The following is a 16,027-nucleotide window of genomic DNA, read 5'->3' on the forward strand; positions in this document are numbered from 1 at the left end:
TTTTATCATTCATCAAATTATCCTTATGTCCAAAGGAAAAGAAAAAGTACTTTCAATGTTCCCCTTGGTAACACTTTGCAATAAGTGGCACTAAATTACACGATAACTGGTATGTCACATGGAAGAACCATCACCGTCAAACAGCTGCTGTACATGTGCCTATATGGAATCTCAATGCTGTTACAATCATGAGTACATAATTACAAGTGAGCCTGTCCTTTTAATTTGAGATATTTATATTTTTACAAAGAAATGAAAATAAATGAGGTGTTAGCTTCTTTGCCATATTTAGGAAAGTTAGTTTTCTTTCTCTATTTTAATTGTGAGATTTCAATGCAATATTAATCATCTTGAATCAATATGAGATCATCCAGTTTCTAGATTAAACTCCAAAATCAGGTTCCTTAAACTGCTTCTTGGATTCTCTGGTAAAAGAAAACAAGTTGAAATTTCTCTCTCTCTATCTTTCTTTCTCTTTCTCTCTTACACGCACACACACACACACACACTCACACATAAACATACACATATCAATACTCTGCGCATGTGCTCTATCTTTGCTCTTGTACTCACAAACGTTCCTTTTTCTTCCTAATTTTAATAATCATTCTATCTAGGACACTCAAGAATGGAAGAAAAAAAGAATGCTGTTTACACTTCTTTGATGGAGAACGATCAATTTACACTGTAAACAGTACACTGGCAGAGAATAGCTACTTTTGGTAAAGAATAATACTCCATATTCTACTAGGGGTGTGTGTGTGTTCACACTCCTTCAGTTGAGTTCCGTAGCTTCTGTGCTCAATAAGCAGAGACAGAATTTGGCTCTCTGTGCATACGCATGTGCACATTTCAGACATTGCAATTGACATGGTTCTATTTTGAAATGTTATTTTGGTTTTTTTTCCTGATTTTGGCAGAAATGGGCAGAATATTTACAATTTATGTCCTTGTTTAGTGGAAATAAAATACATTTTACAGATAGGAAAATATGATTCTATTGCTATATTTTTCAGTAACTAAAAATGATACCTAATTCAAATCGAACTATCTTAACTGGCAAAACATTTTATTAGAGCCCACAAATCATAATATATTAGTTTCTTTTAAAGAGTTCTAATGAGTTTTTATATTACTCTAATGGGTTAAAAGAGTCAAAAAATTTGAAATACAACCAATTTTTGATTTCTAATTTTACAGTGCTATAAATAATGATTGAGTTATTTAGGCAACAATTTAGCAGTTGGAGCCAAGTAGAATATAGACAAAATGAAGAGGGATGTAAATACAGCATCAATGAAGAGTAGCAATTTTGTAAGTGCATCCTGAAATTAAGCTTTAAATAGTCATTGATGATGCAGTTTATACAACTTACTTCTGTAATAAGAACCTTTCCATTTTGTACTAACAGGATGAATTTTGTTTTGTGGAGTCTTTCTAAAGATTATGCATTGAAAGATATGAACAGTTTATAAACCTATTCTAGTTTCAATGTGTCTAGTAGCACCTACCTGATTCTCTCAAACTACCATACTATATTAACATATTATTGCATTTTTCCACAGATGGTATGGAGTGAACTGTAAAAACAAGCATGCAATCACATCAATGCAGACTTATTTCCTTAAAATGTCATACTGTATATGATTTATTATGTTAACACTCAACCACATCATATTATTTATGTTCTGTATATTCTGAAAAAGTGCTGCTTGACTGACATCGTCCTTTTTGTTTTGTAAGAAATCAACAAGATAAATGCTTCAACAATAAAAAAAAACAATTTAAAAATTCTAATGTTGTCTTTAAAAGTTTATACTTTTCTGATAAATAAGATACAGCACCCTTGTCTTCCATTTGATATTAATACATGATGTCATACTCAACCATTCTCATTTCCCAAAAATAAATTCCAAGATATTATTTTTAAAACCATAGGCCATCATGCTTTCAGACATCACAAGTATAGCTACCGTATTGTCCTATTTGTTTTCTTCTTAAAGGTGCAATGCTTCTGAATGGGAAAATAATTTTTTATCTAACTGGATTTTTAATTTTTAGCATATAATAAATTTAATGAGAACTAATCTAGCAATATTGTATTTTACTAGAAGAAATAATATGACTTTAGATTGACTCTGTATCATATGTAAGAATACAGCATTTCTTAATGGTTAAATACACCAAAATTTCAGAAATAATCCAGAGAAAGAGACTTTCACCTTGGAGTTAAAAGCATGGCAGAAATTCTCCATCACTCACTGTTTCATAAGTTTGTACCTCACAAAATGCATAGACAGGAATTTAATAAAGAATTAGTTCATTTATACAGAAAACATATCTTAAACACTTCTTTTTGGCAAACCAACATAGGTAAGCAGCTCTGGAACTGCCAAATTATTATTATTTTTTTAATTTTTAGCAAACTAAGAGTTTACTTTTAGGTTATTATTCAACTGTGGTTGTAATTGAAAACCTGAGGCTGTGCACTGGTTGTTAGCTTAAAATTACCTTTCCTTATAACATTGTGCTTCCATTGTATAACAAATAAAAATTAACAAGAACTAGAAAAATTTGTTGTTGAACAGTGCTAGGACATACAGACAAAAATACTAATACATGTTATCTACTTATAATATTGGTTTAAGTAATATCTAAAGGGATATAATGGACATTAGAAAATGCTTACTTATGACTGAATTACCTACAGCCAAAAAAGTTAAATATGTATCAAATAATGTTTAATTGGATTTATTATATGCACTATATACAGATACTAAATGTTTCAAAATTGTGCCCTATGGATACTTCAGTTTTGTTTAGGCAGGTGAGTTCTTATGGAGCAAATAAATTACAGAATCAAATTAGAAAAATGAATGAAATCTTTGTGATTCCCAAAGCAGTAACATGTTTGTAAAAACTTACTGGTAAATGAAGCTAAAATAACCTAATGGTGGAATCTATATAATTATATATAAGATGTCATGGCATGATTGCAATTCATACACATGGCTCCTGTATCAAATACTATATTTTTAAATAGCAATATGATACAGCTTTACTAGTATAATCTCAAACATTCCAGAATCTATTCTACAGTGTGTTTTCTAGGGCATATGTTTCCAAACATGTCTCTGAAGGTGGACATGTGGAAAACACCGTAAACCTCTAATCTCTGATTAAACTTAAACACGTTAGGTCTTTACCTAATCCTACTACTCGTGAAAGCTGTCCAGTGGCAAACTGACAAAATTTATGATTTAATGGGGGAAAAGATGAGGGGGGAAAAAAAACACTTTGCATACTTTTTTTCAATGTATAAAAACAACTCAATACCATGATCCAAGGAGATGATTAACATTGTTAAGGCTGTATATTCAAGCACTGTATGTTAAGAGAGCAATGGTGTGGAATTTAGGCAGTAAGAAATGTCCTGCATTATGGATGGTACAGTAATTAAAGAATGATGCTTTCGACAGCTGATTGTTGGTATACACTGGCCACTGATAGCAGTACGGTATGGAAGTTAATAAAGGTAGCAGAAGATGGTAGAAATGAATTCTGAAAGATGATAGCCAGTTTTCTCCAGCAGCCAGCCTGGTAAGGAAAACTCATAATCTTGGCCTGCATTTTAAATGAAATACTCTTTTTTCTCTTCAGCATTGACTTGGCTGCCTTCAGCATTGATAATGGCTGTGTCAGCATCTGGTGCATCTTCGGCTCCTTTAGCTTCATTTGTTAAATATGTTCCTGTGGGTATTGAGAGAAAAAAAAATATATATATATATTTGTTAGTTCTGTGAGACTGGTAAAATAGCCAGCGTTAGCACTGCATTCATTGAGGAAGGAACTTATGCCCGATTTCTTATATGTGAGAACACATTCTGAGACATAAGAAACCATACATTTCACTCTTCTAATGTCGCACACTATCAGTTTTCAGGTATATGTTATAGATGAAGCAGTGGCCAGGTTAACTGGGCGCAACTGCCTAACTGGAATGGGTAATGAGTAGTTTGATTTCTTTAATGATGGATACAGACCATGTGATCCATGCAGCTGTAGCAATCAAGGCCCTTTGTGAAGATGTTGATAATGATCACATCAAACGTGTCATCTTTCATTTTGAAAACTCCACTTAAAAGTAGATTATGTCAATAGTTTGCTACCTAGCTCACTGCAAAAAAATCACACATTTTCCTCACTGATATGGCCATATGTGTGTCTATAAACCTACAGACAAAAATGTTGGCTGAACACTTAACATTATAGTTGAATGTCAATCCTAGAGATAAATACAAACTTGCTATTTTTTTCCCTGAGCCAGTGACTCACTCTGTAACCTTTGGCCATTGGCTAAACATTATTTTGCTAAACGAATCCAACTTTCATTAAAATAATCAAGAATTCCCTGGAATAATTTCATATTTAGATCTCTCTGTCATGTATATGCATACACTCATTTAATATTTCACGATTAAGCTAGTCTTTAGAATATATTTTTGCCAAAGTTAAGAATACTTTGTTAAATATTACCTACCTTTATGTCTTGCCAGATATCGACCAAGCAGAAATATAGAACACAGCGTAACAAATACAACTACAGCCACTATTCCTCCTATAAGAGCATGATCAGGGCCAGTCTGGCCAGCCAGAGCATTGGGATCTAGAAAAGAGAGTAAAATATCACACAACTGATGTGTTATTTAAGTATAGAGGGCATATCTGCATTACAATGAGTTATTCTGAAAATTAGCACATTTCTACTGAAGTAAAATTTCATTAATGTGTATTAAACCAACCATCCAGTCAACAAATATTCATTTGTACAACATAACTGGGAATGTGACATTTGCCATATCAGTTACTGTTGCCATTGAGTTTACATTAAGACTGGATAAACAAACACATGTATAGAATGTTCCATGGTTTTATGCCTTTCATTCCTCTTCTCTTTCTGAAAATATGGGCGACTCTGTATATCCGTGTGTATGTGTGTATTTTTTTAGTGTGATGAACACCACTATATCATTTAAGAAATAAAATTATGTCATAGGAAAGGCTGGGACTGAGATGATAACCCTGGATTTATTATCATATAAATATTATTTAAAGCTATGGCAATTGATGAACTCCCCAAGGTAGTGAGTCTAAAAAGAGACAAGAAGTGTGACAACTGAACTGAGGAACTCCCATATCTAAAGTCTAGGAAGAGAAAGTGCTTCCAGTAGAGCCAACTGAGCAGGAGAGAACAGTGAGTTAGGAAAATATCCTGCAGAGCACATTGTAGTTGATCAAAGGAAAGAACATATTTCAAGGAGAGGACGGTGTTACAATTTGTGTTTAATGTGATTGACAGAAGGAGGGAAATGAATACTCAACGTAGAGGATTAAGTGCCTATTTGACTTGTAGCTTTAGAGAAAGTAGCTAGAGAGGTACTGATTAATAATATACTTTCACATTTGGCCTTTAGTAAAATATTACAGGAAAGACACGAACCCAGCAAAGGATAGCCAGCTTTCAAGCAGAAATGAAACGAGGAAAAGAAAGCCCAGACAACTGGGAACTCCAAAGTTTGGAAAATCAACTATTTATAGAAGCCACATAATAAGGGATTAAAACTGAAAGAAGCTTTGAGCAACAAAACCCACTAAGGCTGAACCCTACCACAAAGGTCGGATTCAGTGTACTGCCTCCCCTCCCAAGCCCACATTGCAAGTATCCTCATGCTAATTATTTTTGGTCTAAAGGACAGAGAAAGCAAAGAAAAAAATTAGGGTTTACAATTATGTCTTCAAAAGATCTTAAACTGTGATTATAGACACATGATTATGACATTTTAGGAGTCTACTGTGTTTTTCATGAAACTATTGCATGAAAGTAGCATTGTCTAGATAGACAAAAAAAAAAGTCTATTTAAAACTTCAAACAACCTCAGGATCCCCAAACTTGGTGGAGGCAAGAAGTGGACTATAAAAGCTATGTAGTCTCCCTGAAGAGCATACTTCAGATGTGCCCATGGAATATAACTTACAGATTGAATTCTCCCATAGGGCAGCATTGGGGGAAACAAAAAAGAATGTACAAAGGAGAATTCAGTTTCTTCAAGGAAGTACAACTACTGCCAAGGCAGAGGGATCTTTGATTGCCAGTCTGGGATGTTTTCATAATTGCTATAGATAAGTGACTACTCAGTGTTTCTCATTCTCTATTTCCAAATGAGAGCATTTATATTAAGAAGCACTTCCTCTTGGCTGTGTGCTATCATTGTATTTTATGTATGGGTAGAGAGGAGCATTAATAATTAATAATTTGTCCTTTGACAAATACATCCAGATATCATGAATAAGACTGTGAATATCTGAAGAGCTTAGTCTTCGAATTGGATACCTTGGCTTGATGGGACGTTAGGTTGTGTCTTTAGACAGGGTATGGAAGTGGTTTGTGTGAGGGAAAAGAAGTGAAAATATATTTGGTAATCACAAGGATATACTGGGGAAGAGACTTCTAGCGAATAACAAACATGTTTCCTTTTCTTTCAGTGCACATTGGAAAACATTTTCTGGCTTCACTTCAGTTAAATGTAATCATGTGATCTGTGTTCTGGACAACTGAATGAAGATTCAGCCAATAAAAACGTCCCATGTGTAAACTTCCAAGGTGATCTCAGGAGATACAAACTGAAACTGAGAGAAGCTACAAGAGTAAGTAAGGCTATAGATCACTCAGTCTCCACCTGGAAGAAAATTGCCCAGCTAAGAACATATGCCTTGAAAATTGTCCAACTAAGAATACATGTCCAAGGGGGAATAAAAAAGGTTTATTTTAAAAACACTGAGTATTAAAAAGTGAACCTGCCATTGCAGCTGTTGTCAATGTACCTTTCTATTATATATTACTTGTATTTCCCTTAATTTCTGCCATTAGCTGTAAATCTAAAAATTAAAAAACAGGAAGAAAAAGAAACAAAAAATAAGCCTGCCACACCTCTGAATTACCTATTCCTATTCCTTGCTTAGACACTTTAGAATGAGTTCCAAATCCCACTTCTTGCTCAAGTCCCCAAATACACATGGTCGTAAATCATCTCTCTCTCAGAACTGAGCACTCTTTTTGGGAACTGAGAAGTCACTCTTATTCATACATCTCTGTACCTGTCTCATTTCCTGAAGGTAATTCTGAAACATACTATTTCCAGACCAATTGGAATAAACGATATTATTTAAAGACTATTGATAAATATTGCCAATTATATTGTAGAAAGATTATATAAATTCATCCTCCACCAACAGCATCTGAAGGATTTTCACCTCTATAATACTAACATCAAATATTATAATTAAAAAAATTTGCCAATCTAATATTGATAAGTGTTAAATATTTGGTATTTACAAGTTACCATAAATGTGTCTTACTACTTTTGTCCATATGAATTCATTAATTTTGATATGGTTGTTAATGAAATTTGATTATTTTTTTCATTCAGATTTTGTTGCAACATCTCTTTCCATCGAAAGTTGGACATTTTTCAACATTTATTTATTTTTGGGGGGACAGAGAGAGACAGAGCATGAACGGGGGAGGGGCAGAGAGAGAGGGAGACACAGAATCGGAAACAGGCTCCAGGCTCTGAGCCATCAGCCCAGAGCCCGACGCGGGGCTCGAACTCACGGACCGCGAGATCGTGACCTGGCTGAAGTCGGACGCTTAACCGACTGCGCCACCCAGGCGCCCCGAAAGTTGGACATTTTTAACAATTTTTTGTTTATTCTTCATTTGTGGTCTTTTCAGTTGATAGATAAGTCTTACAATTTTATGTAATCAAGCCTATCAAACTTTTGTGTTATGATGTCTGACTTGTGGGTCATGATTTGAAATGCTTTTGCCATGATATACACATATAGATTTATGCAGTCATCTAACATTTTTATTGTCATATTTTAATCTATCTAAAATATATTTTGGTCTATGGTTTGAAGCTAAAGTATAAAAGAGAACTTTAATTCTTATTTGACAATAAGAACTTTAATGTCCCCCACACTACTTCTTTCATCATAGATGTTATCATCTACCATAAAGTAAATATATACATACATTACGGTTTGGAATATTCTAATCTATTATATGTGAGGAATATATACACAATCCTACACCAAGATTGTAGGGTTTTTTTTTTAATTGTAGACAATTATAATATAGATTCATTATCTCCAGTTCCTGTGTAAGTTCTTATTCTGACTAAAACTGAAGAATTAACTTTGTTCAATAAAACAGAATAGTCTTTAAATAATCTTGAGGTTATATTTTCAATGTTGTTTCTCAGAATAAAGGCATTCAAGAATTTTGAAAACCTACATTGTGTTCCTTTAGGTCAATGTGGAGGAATGAACAGGAATGAAAAAATGGTCTACAGCAAAATGGAATCTTTTCTTCTTCAGATTTGCTGGAGTTTTCAGGGGAATCCGAGTACTGGAAATGAAGAGAGTGACGACTAAGATAACCCAACTCCTCTCCCTGAGTGCCACTAGCCTGGGCTCTCTTACGGCCACCTGTCTTCTCCTTCCTCTCCCCAAGAGCAGTAAGTACCAGTCCACAGAGTCCCAGCTCCAAGGTGGGCTTTCCAGTTCACTTTCCAATCCCAGGGTACACTTTCTGAGGTTTGGAGACCACATTTGGAAAAGTCAGTTTTCAGTTTGCTGAAAATCTCAATTTATTGGGCAACTAGTACTGTAGTTTTAAAAATCATTTTAATGCACTGGAGAAGTCTTAGATCAGGTGTAGAATAATTTTGCAAGAAAAAAAAACATAACAGATTCTTTATTGGGATTATAATAATTTATAGATGTTCTTTTATGTTATGCATTTTCATAATCATAGTATGATTCTTCAGTTATTCAAACCTTTATTATCTTCTAGTAGGTTGCATAGTTTTCTGCTATAGGACTTGTATATTTATATTAATGGTATTTCCCATTTTTAAACAATATTTTAATATTTTGAAACATTTCAACATTGTTTAAAAATATTTGTAAATGTTACCACTTTTTCATTACACTTAATGCTTTTTTTGTTTTATTTTCAGTTTTTTCTTTTGTACTTTATTTTCTAAAGGATTATGTAAAGTATTTGTCAAGATTATATTTATCATTTTTATTTCCTGACCATGAAACTTACTCAATTTTCCTACTAGTTTCTCTCATTCCTCTCCTACTGTCTTAGCAATAAAAAAAAAAAAGTACAGCCTTCTGAAGTTTCCTTACAGATAGCTGAGTCTTCATTATTATTCAGATAAATACATCATATATCTTTAAGACCATTATTCATTCTCAAGTGTTAGTCTATGATTTGTTGGAGTTAGTCTATTAAAACTGGAGTGAGTAAATCCCAACAGATTTAGCAATATATTAGCAGTCTCTTTAGCTAATAATGCACAAAACACAAAGAATATCATAGAATTAAAATTTTCTGAACTGTTAACATCTTTCAATTAAGGTTATTGGACACTTAACAAAGCATTCCAAAGAGAAAATTATGTCAAATAATAATAATTCTTTTAGGAAAGTCAGAGGAATAATAACCAGATACTTTTTCTGAATAGCTCCTTAACTATTAAAATAATTGAAATTGACAAAAAAATAATATTTATGTTAGTAATTTCTGATATTTAGAAAAGTAGAAAGTAACCTTAAAGTACAGGGTTTTTGTAAATTAATTTATTGATTTGTTTATTTTTAATTTTTTTTAATGTTTATTTATTTTTGAGAGAGAGCAAGCATGCCTCCGAGCGAGCACGCGCATGCAAGTGGGGGAGGGGCAGAGAGACAGGGAGACACAGAATCCGAAACAGGCTCCAGGCTCTGAGCTGTCAGCACAGAGCCCAGCATGGGGCTTGAACCCACCAACTGAGCTGAAGCTGGACGCTTAACCGACTGACCCAACGAGGCACCCCTATTTATTTATTTTTGAGAGAGAGAGAGTATAAGCAAAGAAGGGACAGAGAGAGAGAGACGGAGAGAATCGCAAGCAGGCTCTGTTCTCCCACCGCAGCACTCAAGGTAAGGCTTGAACCCACAGACTGTGAGTTCATGACCCGAGCTGAAACCAAGAATCAGACATTTAACTGACTGAGCTACCCAGGTGCCCCAAGTAGTTTTATTTAACATCTTAACATGGAGAATCCTAAAGTATATAATTCTCTCTCTGAAATCATTACTGGGGGTTTCTATCAACAAAGAACTAGTCAGCCATGTGTTTCCCCTTAAAATGAGAATATAAGCTTCAAAGTATTTGACTCTCTAGGATCACAGCTTGCATAAATTATAAATGACAAATATTTTTTAATTTATGTGTTAGAATTATTTTAATAAAAAATAATTTTATCAAGTTATCATTTATGATTTCCAGTTTGAACAAAATGGTAGGTAGGAAGTGAAATTAAGATCACTTTATGTAGGGGCGCCTGGGTGGCGCAGTCGGTTAAGCGTCCGACTTCAGCCAGGTCACGATCTCGCGGTCCGTGAGTTCGAGCCCCGCGTCAGGCTCTGGGCTGATGGCTCGGAGCCTGGAGCCTGTTTCCGATTCTGTGTCTCCCTCTCTCTCTGCCCCTCCCCCGTTCATGCTCTGTCTCTCTCTGTCCCAAAAATAAATAAACGTTGAAAAAAAAAAAAAAAGATCACTTTATGTAAATATTTTTAAATTAGTTTTTAAGACTCTTTTTTAAAAGAAAATGATTTTCATTATATATTAAAATAAATGTTTTCAAAGCCAAATATGGATTAACAATAGTAATATTGTAAATGTTAATATTCTAAGGATGGGTACTATGATAAGCATGCTGAGACATATCCTCATGAGGTTGATAAGAAATTTTCACTGTTTTCTCACTGAAATCTAATAATTATTATCTACAAAACTATTTATATGTCAAGTTTCAGACTAAAGATTCATTATCAATAGTTCAGTATCATGGAATAGTGAATTGGATAGTAGATGAAAATTGCCAATTAGGTTTGAGGTTAATGTAAAGAGAAACCTTTGATAAATCTAGGAATAGTAGTCAATGTCAATACTGAAAAATATGAGTAAGAAAAAGATGGCATGAATAAAAAAAGAATTGGTGAAAGAAACAAATGTCTCTTGTGCAAAAGCCACCGAACATAGTTCCCTACTAACAACCATCAGAGTTGTGGAACGTCAAGAGTTAAATGAATGAAGGACATAAATTTAGACCAAATATGATCAGAATGCATGATAAGAGACACTTCAAAAATTAATCCACTTATATCTCTATTCTCTATCCATATTGCAGGATTTTTTAAAAGTGAAAACTCTTAGAGAAATTTCAGTTTAACTATAAAATGTTTCAAAAATATGAAATTAAGCTAAAAAATAAGTGTAAAAATGGGATTATCACCCTTAGAAATAGAAAGAATAGATGATTTTTCAAGTTTAGTATCCCTATTTAGTGATTCTGAATCACAATCAAATGATATTTAGCATTTCTAGTTAATTCTCTTTGCTGGGAATATACTTATTTACATTTTTAAGACTTTGGAAAGTAAGATATTATTTTTGAGAAACTATTATAGACTGAATTGTGTTTTTTTCCAAAATCCATACGTTGAAGTTCTAATCCCCACTATGGTGGTGTTTGGAGATGGATTGGATGTGAGAAAACTAGGTTTTAATGAGGTCAAGGCCTCAAATGGTGACACCCTCATGCATGAGATTAGTGCCCTTTTAAGAAAAGATACCAGGGCTACCTCTCTCTCTGCCTCTCTGTCCCTCTCCCCCTCTCTGTCTTTCTTTCCCTTCCATGTGAGGACACAACTTGAATGTAGCTAAGCAAATCAGGAAGAGATCTTTCACCAGAACCTACCACGCTGGCACATTGATCTTAATCTTCCAGCCTCCACAACTGTGCAAAATAAATTTCTGTTGTTTAAGTCACTCAGTCTATGGTATTTTGTTTTGGCAGCCTGAACTGACTAATGTAGAAACTATAGTATGGTCTTTTTCATGTATTATCTCACTTGACTAATGTGAAAATTTAAGGACATGGAAAATAGATTTGGGGGAAGTGTGGATAATCCATACTCATTCCCTGCCAAATTTTTATAGACAGAACAGCCAAGACTGCACCAATCAATTTTTTAGTGAGTTACCTGTAATTGAGTTGCACATTATATTAGGTGCTGTAGTGTGTTAACATTGCAAACCCCTGCCCTCTATCCACTCACACACAGGTGTTTCATAGTGGTTAAGATGTAAGGATTGACATCAAGAGTATCAGACAAAATCAATCTAGGAATGAAACTATGTTGTGTTGTGTACATAAATATAAGGGAAACAGTAGAATAGAAGAAAAGTCAGTTAAAGTTTTCAAGTGGAAGAAATTGCTCACAAATTCCCAGATTTACAAATTGTTTATAGCAAACCTTAAACCACTTACTGTTATTTTGACTTTGAACAAGTTTCTTAACCTTTTCATCTTTCAAATGTGAATAATTCTTATTTTCCAGGGCTGTCAAAAATTAAATATGTTACTGTAAATAAAGGGCTTAGAAGAATATCTGACACAGTGTAATGTAAGTACTCTCTAACAGTTATAAGAGGGGGGAGGAAGGGGGAAAATATAAACTGCCATGTAGGAAAAGGTAGGTTTCCTTTTTTAACTTTTAAAAGACTCATTCAGGACTTTGCTCTCAATGGTAATAGTGAAGCACTCTAAGTGTCTGAATATTTGAAAAATGGGGAGGGGATATTAATAGAAGAAAATTTGCATAACATGAGATTGAATAAAATGAAGCTGGTGGGAGTTTGATGGGTGAGGATTAAATGAGAGAATAATTTATTGAGTATTTAATCTATGCCAGGTTCTGTATTATAAATGGCTTATTTTATTCAAAGCATGCAAAGTGTTGACTCAGAAAATCATAGTTATTATTAATGTAAAGATTGATAAACCATGGGACAGCTTGTCTAAGCAAGTTTTTGGAATAGTTTTTGAAAGACTTTAAAAATAATTATGAAAGTCAGTTTTTTAGGATGTGTCAGATGACTTCTATTTTGAGAACAAGTTTGTTGAGGTAATTCCTAGCATTTTATTTTTTCACACAATTGTATTCTCTTTCCTTCTATCATAAGGAGGAATTCAGTGCCCATCCATGCTAAATGACTTCCTGTTAGTGCTGTTTATTCATCTCGTAAAATGTTCTTCTTTCCCTCTATGTATGTGGCGTCCAAACAACACTGGTTGGTCTCTCCATGTCAATTGACCCTGAATTATTTCATTCAGAAATTGTTTTTCTCTTGAATTAATTCACTTGCTTTAGTCTTATATTCCCTCATGGATGTAAGTTTACCTGAAAGATGAGAGTTTCATCTTATACTTGTAATGTAGCTGAAATAGCACTTTTACACTCACTTTCAGTTCTTAGAAGGTAGCAGATTTAGTGAGTGAATGGATAATATTAAGTTCTTATACTAAAGTCCAGACAGAACTTGGATCTTTAGATACCATTTGCTCTGCTGAGAAGTAAGTCAGTTCATAGTATTAAATTATTGGTTAAAAAATAATAATACTGTCACTACTTAAATATTTTATAAATTATTGCTAAGTAAAAATGACTCATCCAGATTTGTACTTAACACTTTGGATAATTTGGTTCTAACATTAAATTAGAATTTTTTCCATGTACTTAAGAGCCAGCTTTGTTTTCTAACACTTCAGAAAGAGAACCCCTATTGCAAAACATTAGAAATAGTTATACATAATTTACTGATAAAAAATATAGTGTTCTTTGGCAGTATATGACATAAGCAAAGTACCCGGAGAAAAATATATCAGCATATTCACTCAAGGATCATCTATTACCTTCTAATTTTATGTACAATTACTGTTCTTAAAAAGTACTTAAGAACAATATCTAAGGAATAAAAAACATGAAAATATATTGTTCTTTGTGTGCAGTGATTTACACATAATTTTAACTATGAACAACATGTATAGGGACTCTAAATCTATGGGTTCTAAATTAAGGCTTCCTCATACAACAGGTTTTCATTAATAGGGAAAATTCCCAGCAAGCACAACACTTAGCCTTTCTTCTCAAAATATATTGATTGCACCATACATTTTGCTCCACATCAAGCTCATAAATAGATGTGCTGCCACATGTTTCTGGGTGTAATAGCATATAGACTTCCTCTTCAAAAAGATTATGAAAATAATTACAGAATTACTATTTTGTCTTGAATTTAGTGTTTGTTTCAAGGCTGTTTAGCTTAGAGTTATAATCAATTTATAAACTGTTGTAGCAAGTGAAGTGTGATTGTCACTCATGCCAACGTGAAGTGCGGCTGCATCCTACACAAATTTCATTCACTGGACTACAAATTCTCTCCTGTGAGAATGGTCTCCACTCAAAATCTGTTTTTCATTTTGTATGAATTACAGGTTTCCTAATTATATAACAATTGGTTTTTTTAACATGTATTATGGATAGTTAATAGTGTGCTGGGCCCAAACAACATACACACTTGAATAAGATACTCTATTTGTCCTTGAGCACTAAAATCTAAGTGGAAAATTTCTCCTAAAAAAAAGTGTTCTTATTTTTGGATAAAAGGAGGTTCTAGCACAAATCTCTTCATTTCACTGGTCTTTCTCTCTCAGGATATTATTTCCTTGACTGCTTCAAACGAGGAAACTTTTCAGCTCTGAAGAATTTGAACAATTTAGAGAGGACTTTCAACCAGCAGAGTAGTGTGACTATTAGGGCCGCTGAGGGCCCTTCACAAATGCTTCATCTCATTTAGCACTGATATCCAAAAGGGGAGAGAACTTGCCAGAGTGATTACCTGTGTGATAACAGGAGGAAGGTGAAAGAAAGGAATGTTCTTTAAGGTTATCTATGAGATCAAAGGGAGAACAAAATAAGTTCTTGGATAGCTATGGGGTTATTTACAGCTTGGAAAAGTTAGCTAAATTACCCATTATGCAGATGACATGGAGTGTAATTTTCCTGCCTTAAATAACAGTCTCTCTTTAAGATCACAGAAGATCTGAAATAGTATTATTATTATTTTTTTAACATTTATTTATTTTTGGGACAGAGAGAGACAGAGCATGAATGGGCGAGGGGCAGAGAGAGAGGGAGACACAGAATCGGAAACAGGCTCCAGGCTCTGAGCCATCAGCCCAGAGCCTGACGCGGGGCTCGAACTCACAGACCGCGAGATCGTGACCTGGCTGAAGTCGGACGCTTAACCGACTGCACCACCCAGGCGCCCCTGAAATAGTATTATTACTCAGAACCATAAATCCCAAGTATTACTTTCAGTTTGACGTTCTTAGAGTTTCACTGTCCTAAGTCTATAAATAAGGATGGTATACCTCCTCTACCTTCTTCCTCAAAGAATTAGTGTTAAAATCAGTTTACATGGACCCTGTGCATATAAGTCACATCTAACAGGTACTCAATAAAAATAATGTGAGTAAAATAATGAGTTTTGTAAGAAAAGAGACTATAAACAAACCTGGATTTTGTAGGTTTGCATTGTTTTTCAGGTAAAATATGCTCAAATTCATTCTACGGTACACAATTTCTCTTACATTTCTGTGATCTGTAGAAGCTGCTGGTTTTTTTTTTTTTTTTTTTTCTGTTGCCTTATGTCTTGCTCACTAGGAACTGTTCTGCCTTCAATTTCAACAATACCTAACTCTTTGCACATGACTGGTCTCAGCCTACACACAAAAAATAAATAAATGGGAACAACCATTAAGAAGGAAGACAAATGACTGGTGTATAACATTGCCATATGTCTATTCTGGCAATGTACCCTGTGCAAATCTAAAAGGATGAATTAAATTATTTTTAAGCACACTAGAAGTTAAATAAGTTTTATGCAAGGATTTCTGCAGAAGAGGAAAATCTAGATTTAAGCACATTTCTTCTTAAACTAAACTAAAAAGAAAAAGCTTAATCATAATTAAATTAAGTGTTCTATCAGAGAAATCAATAA

At 33.9% G+C, this 16,027-nt stretch overlaps 1 protein-coding gene across 1 annotated transcript in view; it reads right to left on the bottom strand.

The window, feature by feature from the left end:
* Window positions 1-3,099: 3,099 nt before the first annotated feature.
* Window positions 3,100-16,027, bottom strand: part of CADM2 (cell adhesion molecule 2) — a 264,894-nt gene continuing 251,966 nt past the window's right edge. The window contains exons 8-9 of the mRNA XM_047099715.1: window positions 4,541-4,666; window positions 3,100-3,750 (exon numbers count right to left, since the gene is read on the bottom strand). Of these exons, the coding sequence (XP_046955671.1) occupies window positions 3,632-3,750; window positions 4,541-4,666 (245 nt within the window). The 3' untranslated portion in view covers window positions 3,100-3,631. The remainder of the gene's footprint in view (window positions 3,751-4,540; window positions 4,667-16,027) is intronic.

This window comes from Lynx rufus, unplaced genomic scaffold (genome assembly GCF_022079265.1).
Source record: "Lynx rufus isolate CCGP_SWC_20201006 ecotype Redwood Valley unplaced genomic scaffold, mLynRuf1.p SCAF_5, whole genome shotgun sequence".
Classification (NCBI taxonomy): domain Eukaryota; kingdom Metazoa; phylum Chordata; class Mammalia; order Carnivora; family Felidae; genus Lynx; species Lynx rufus.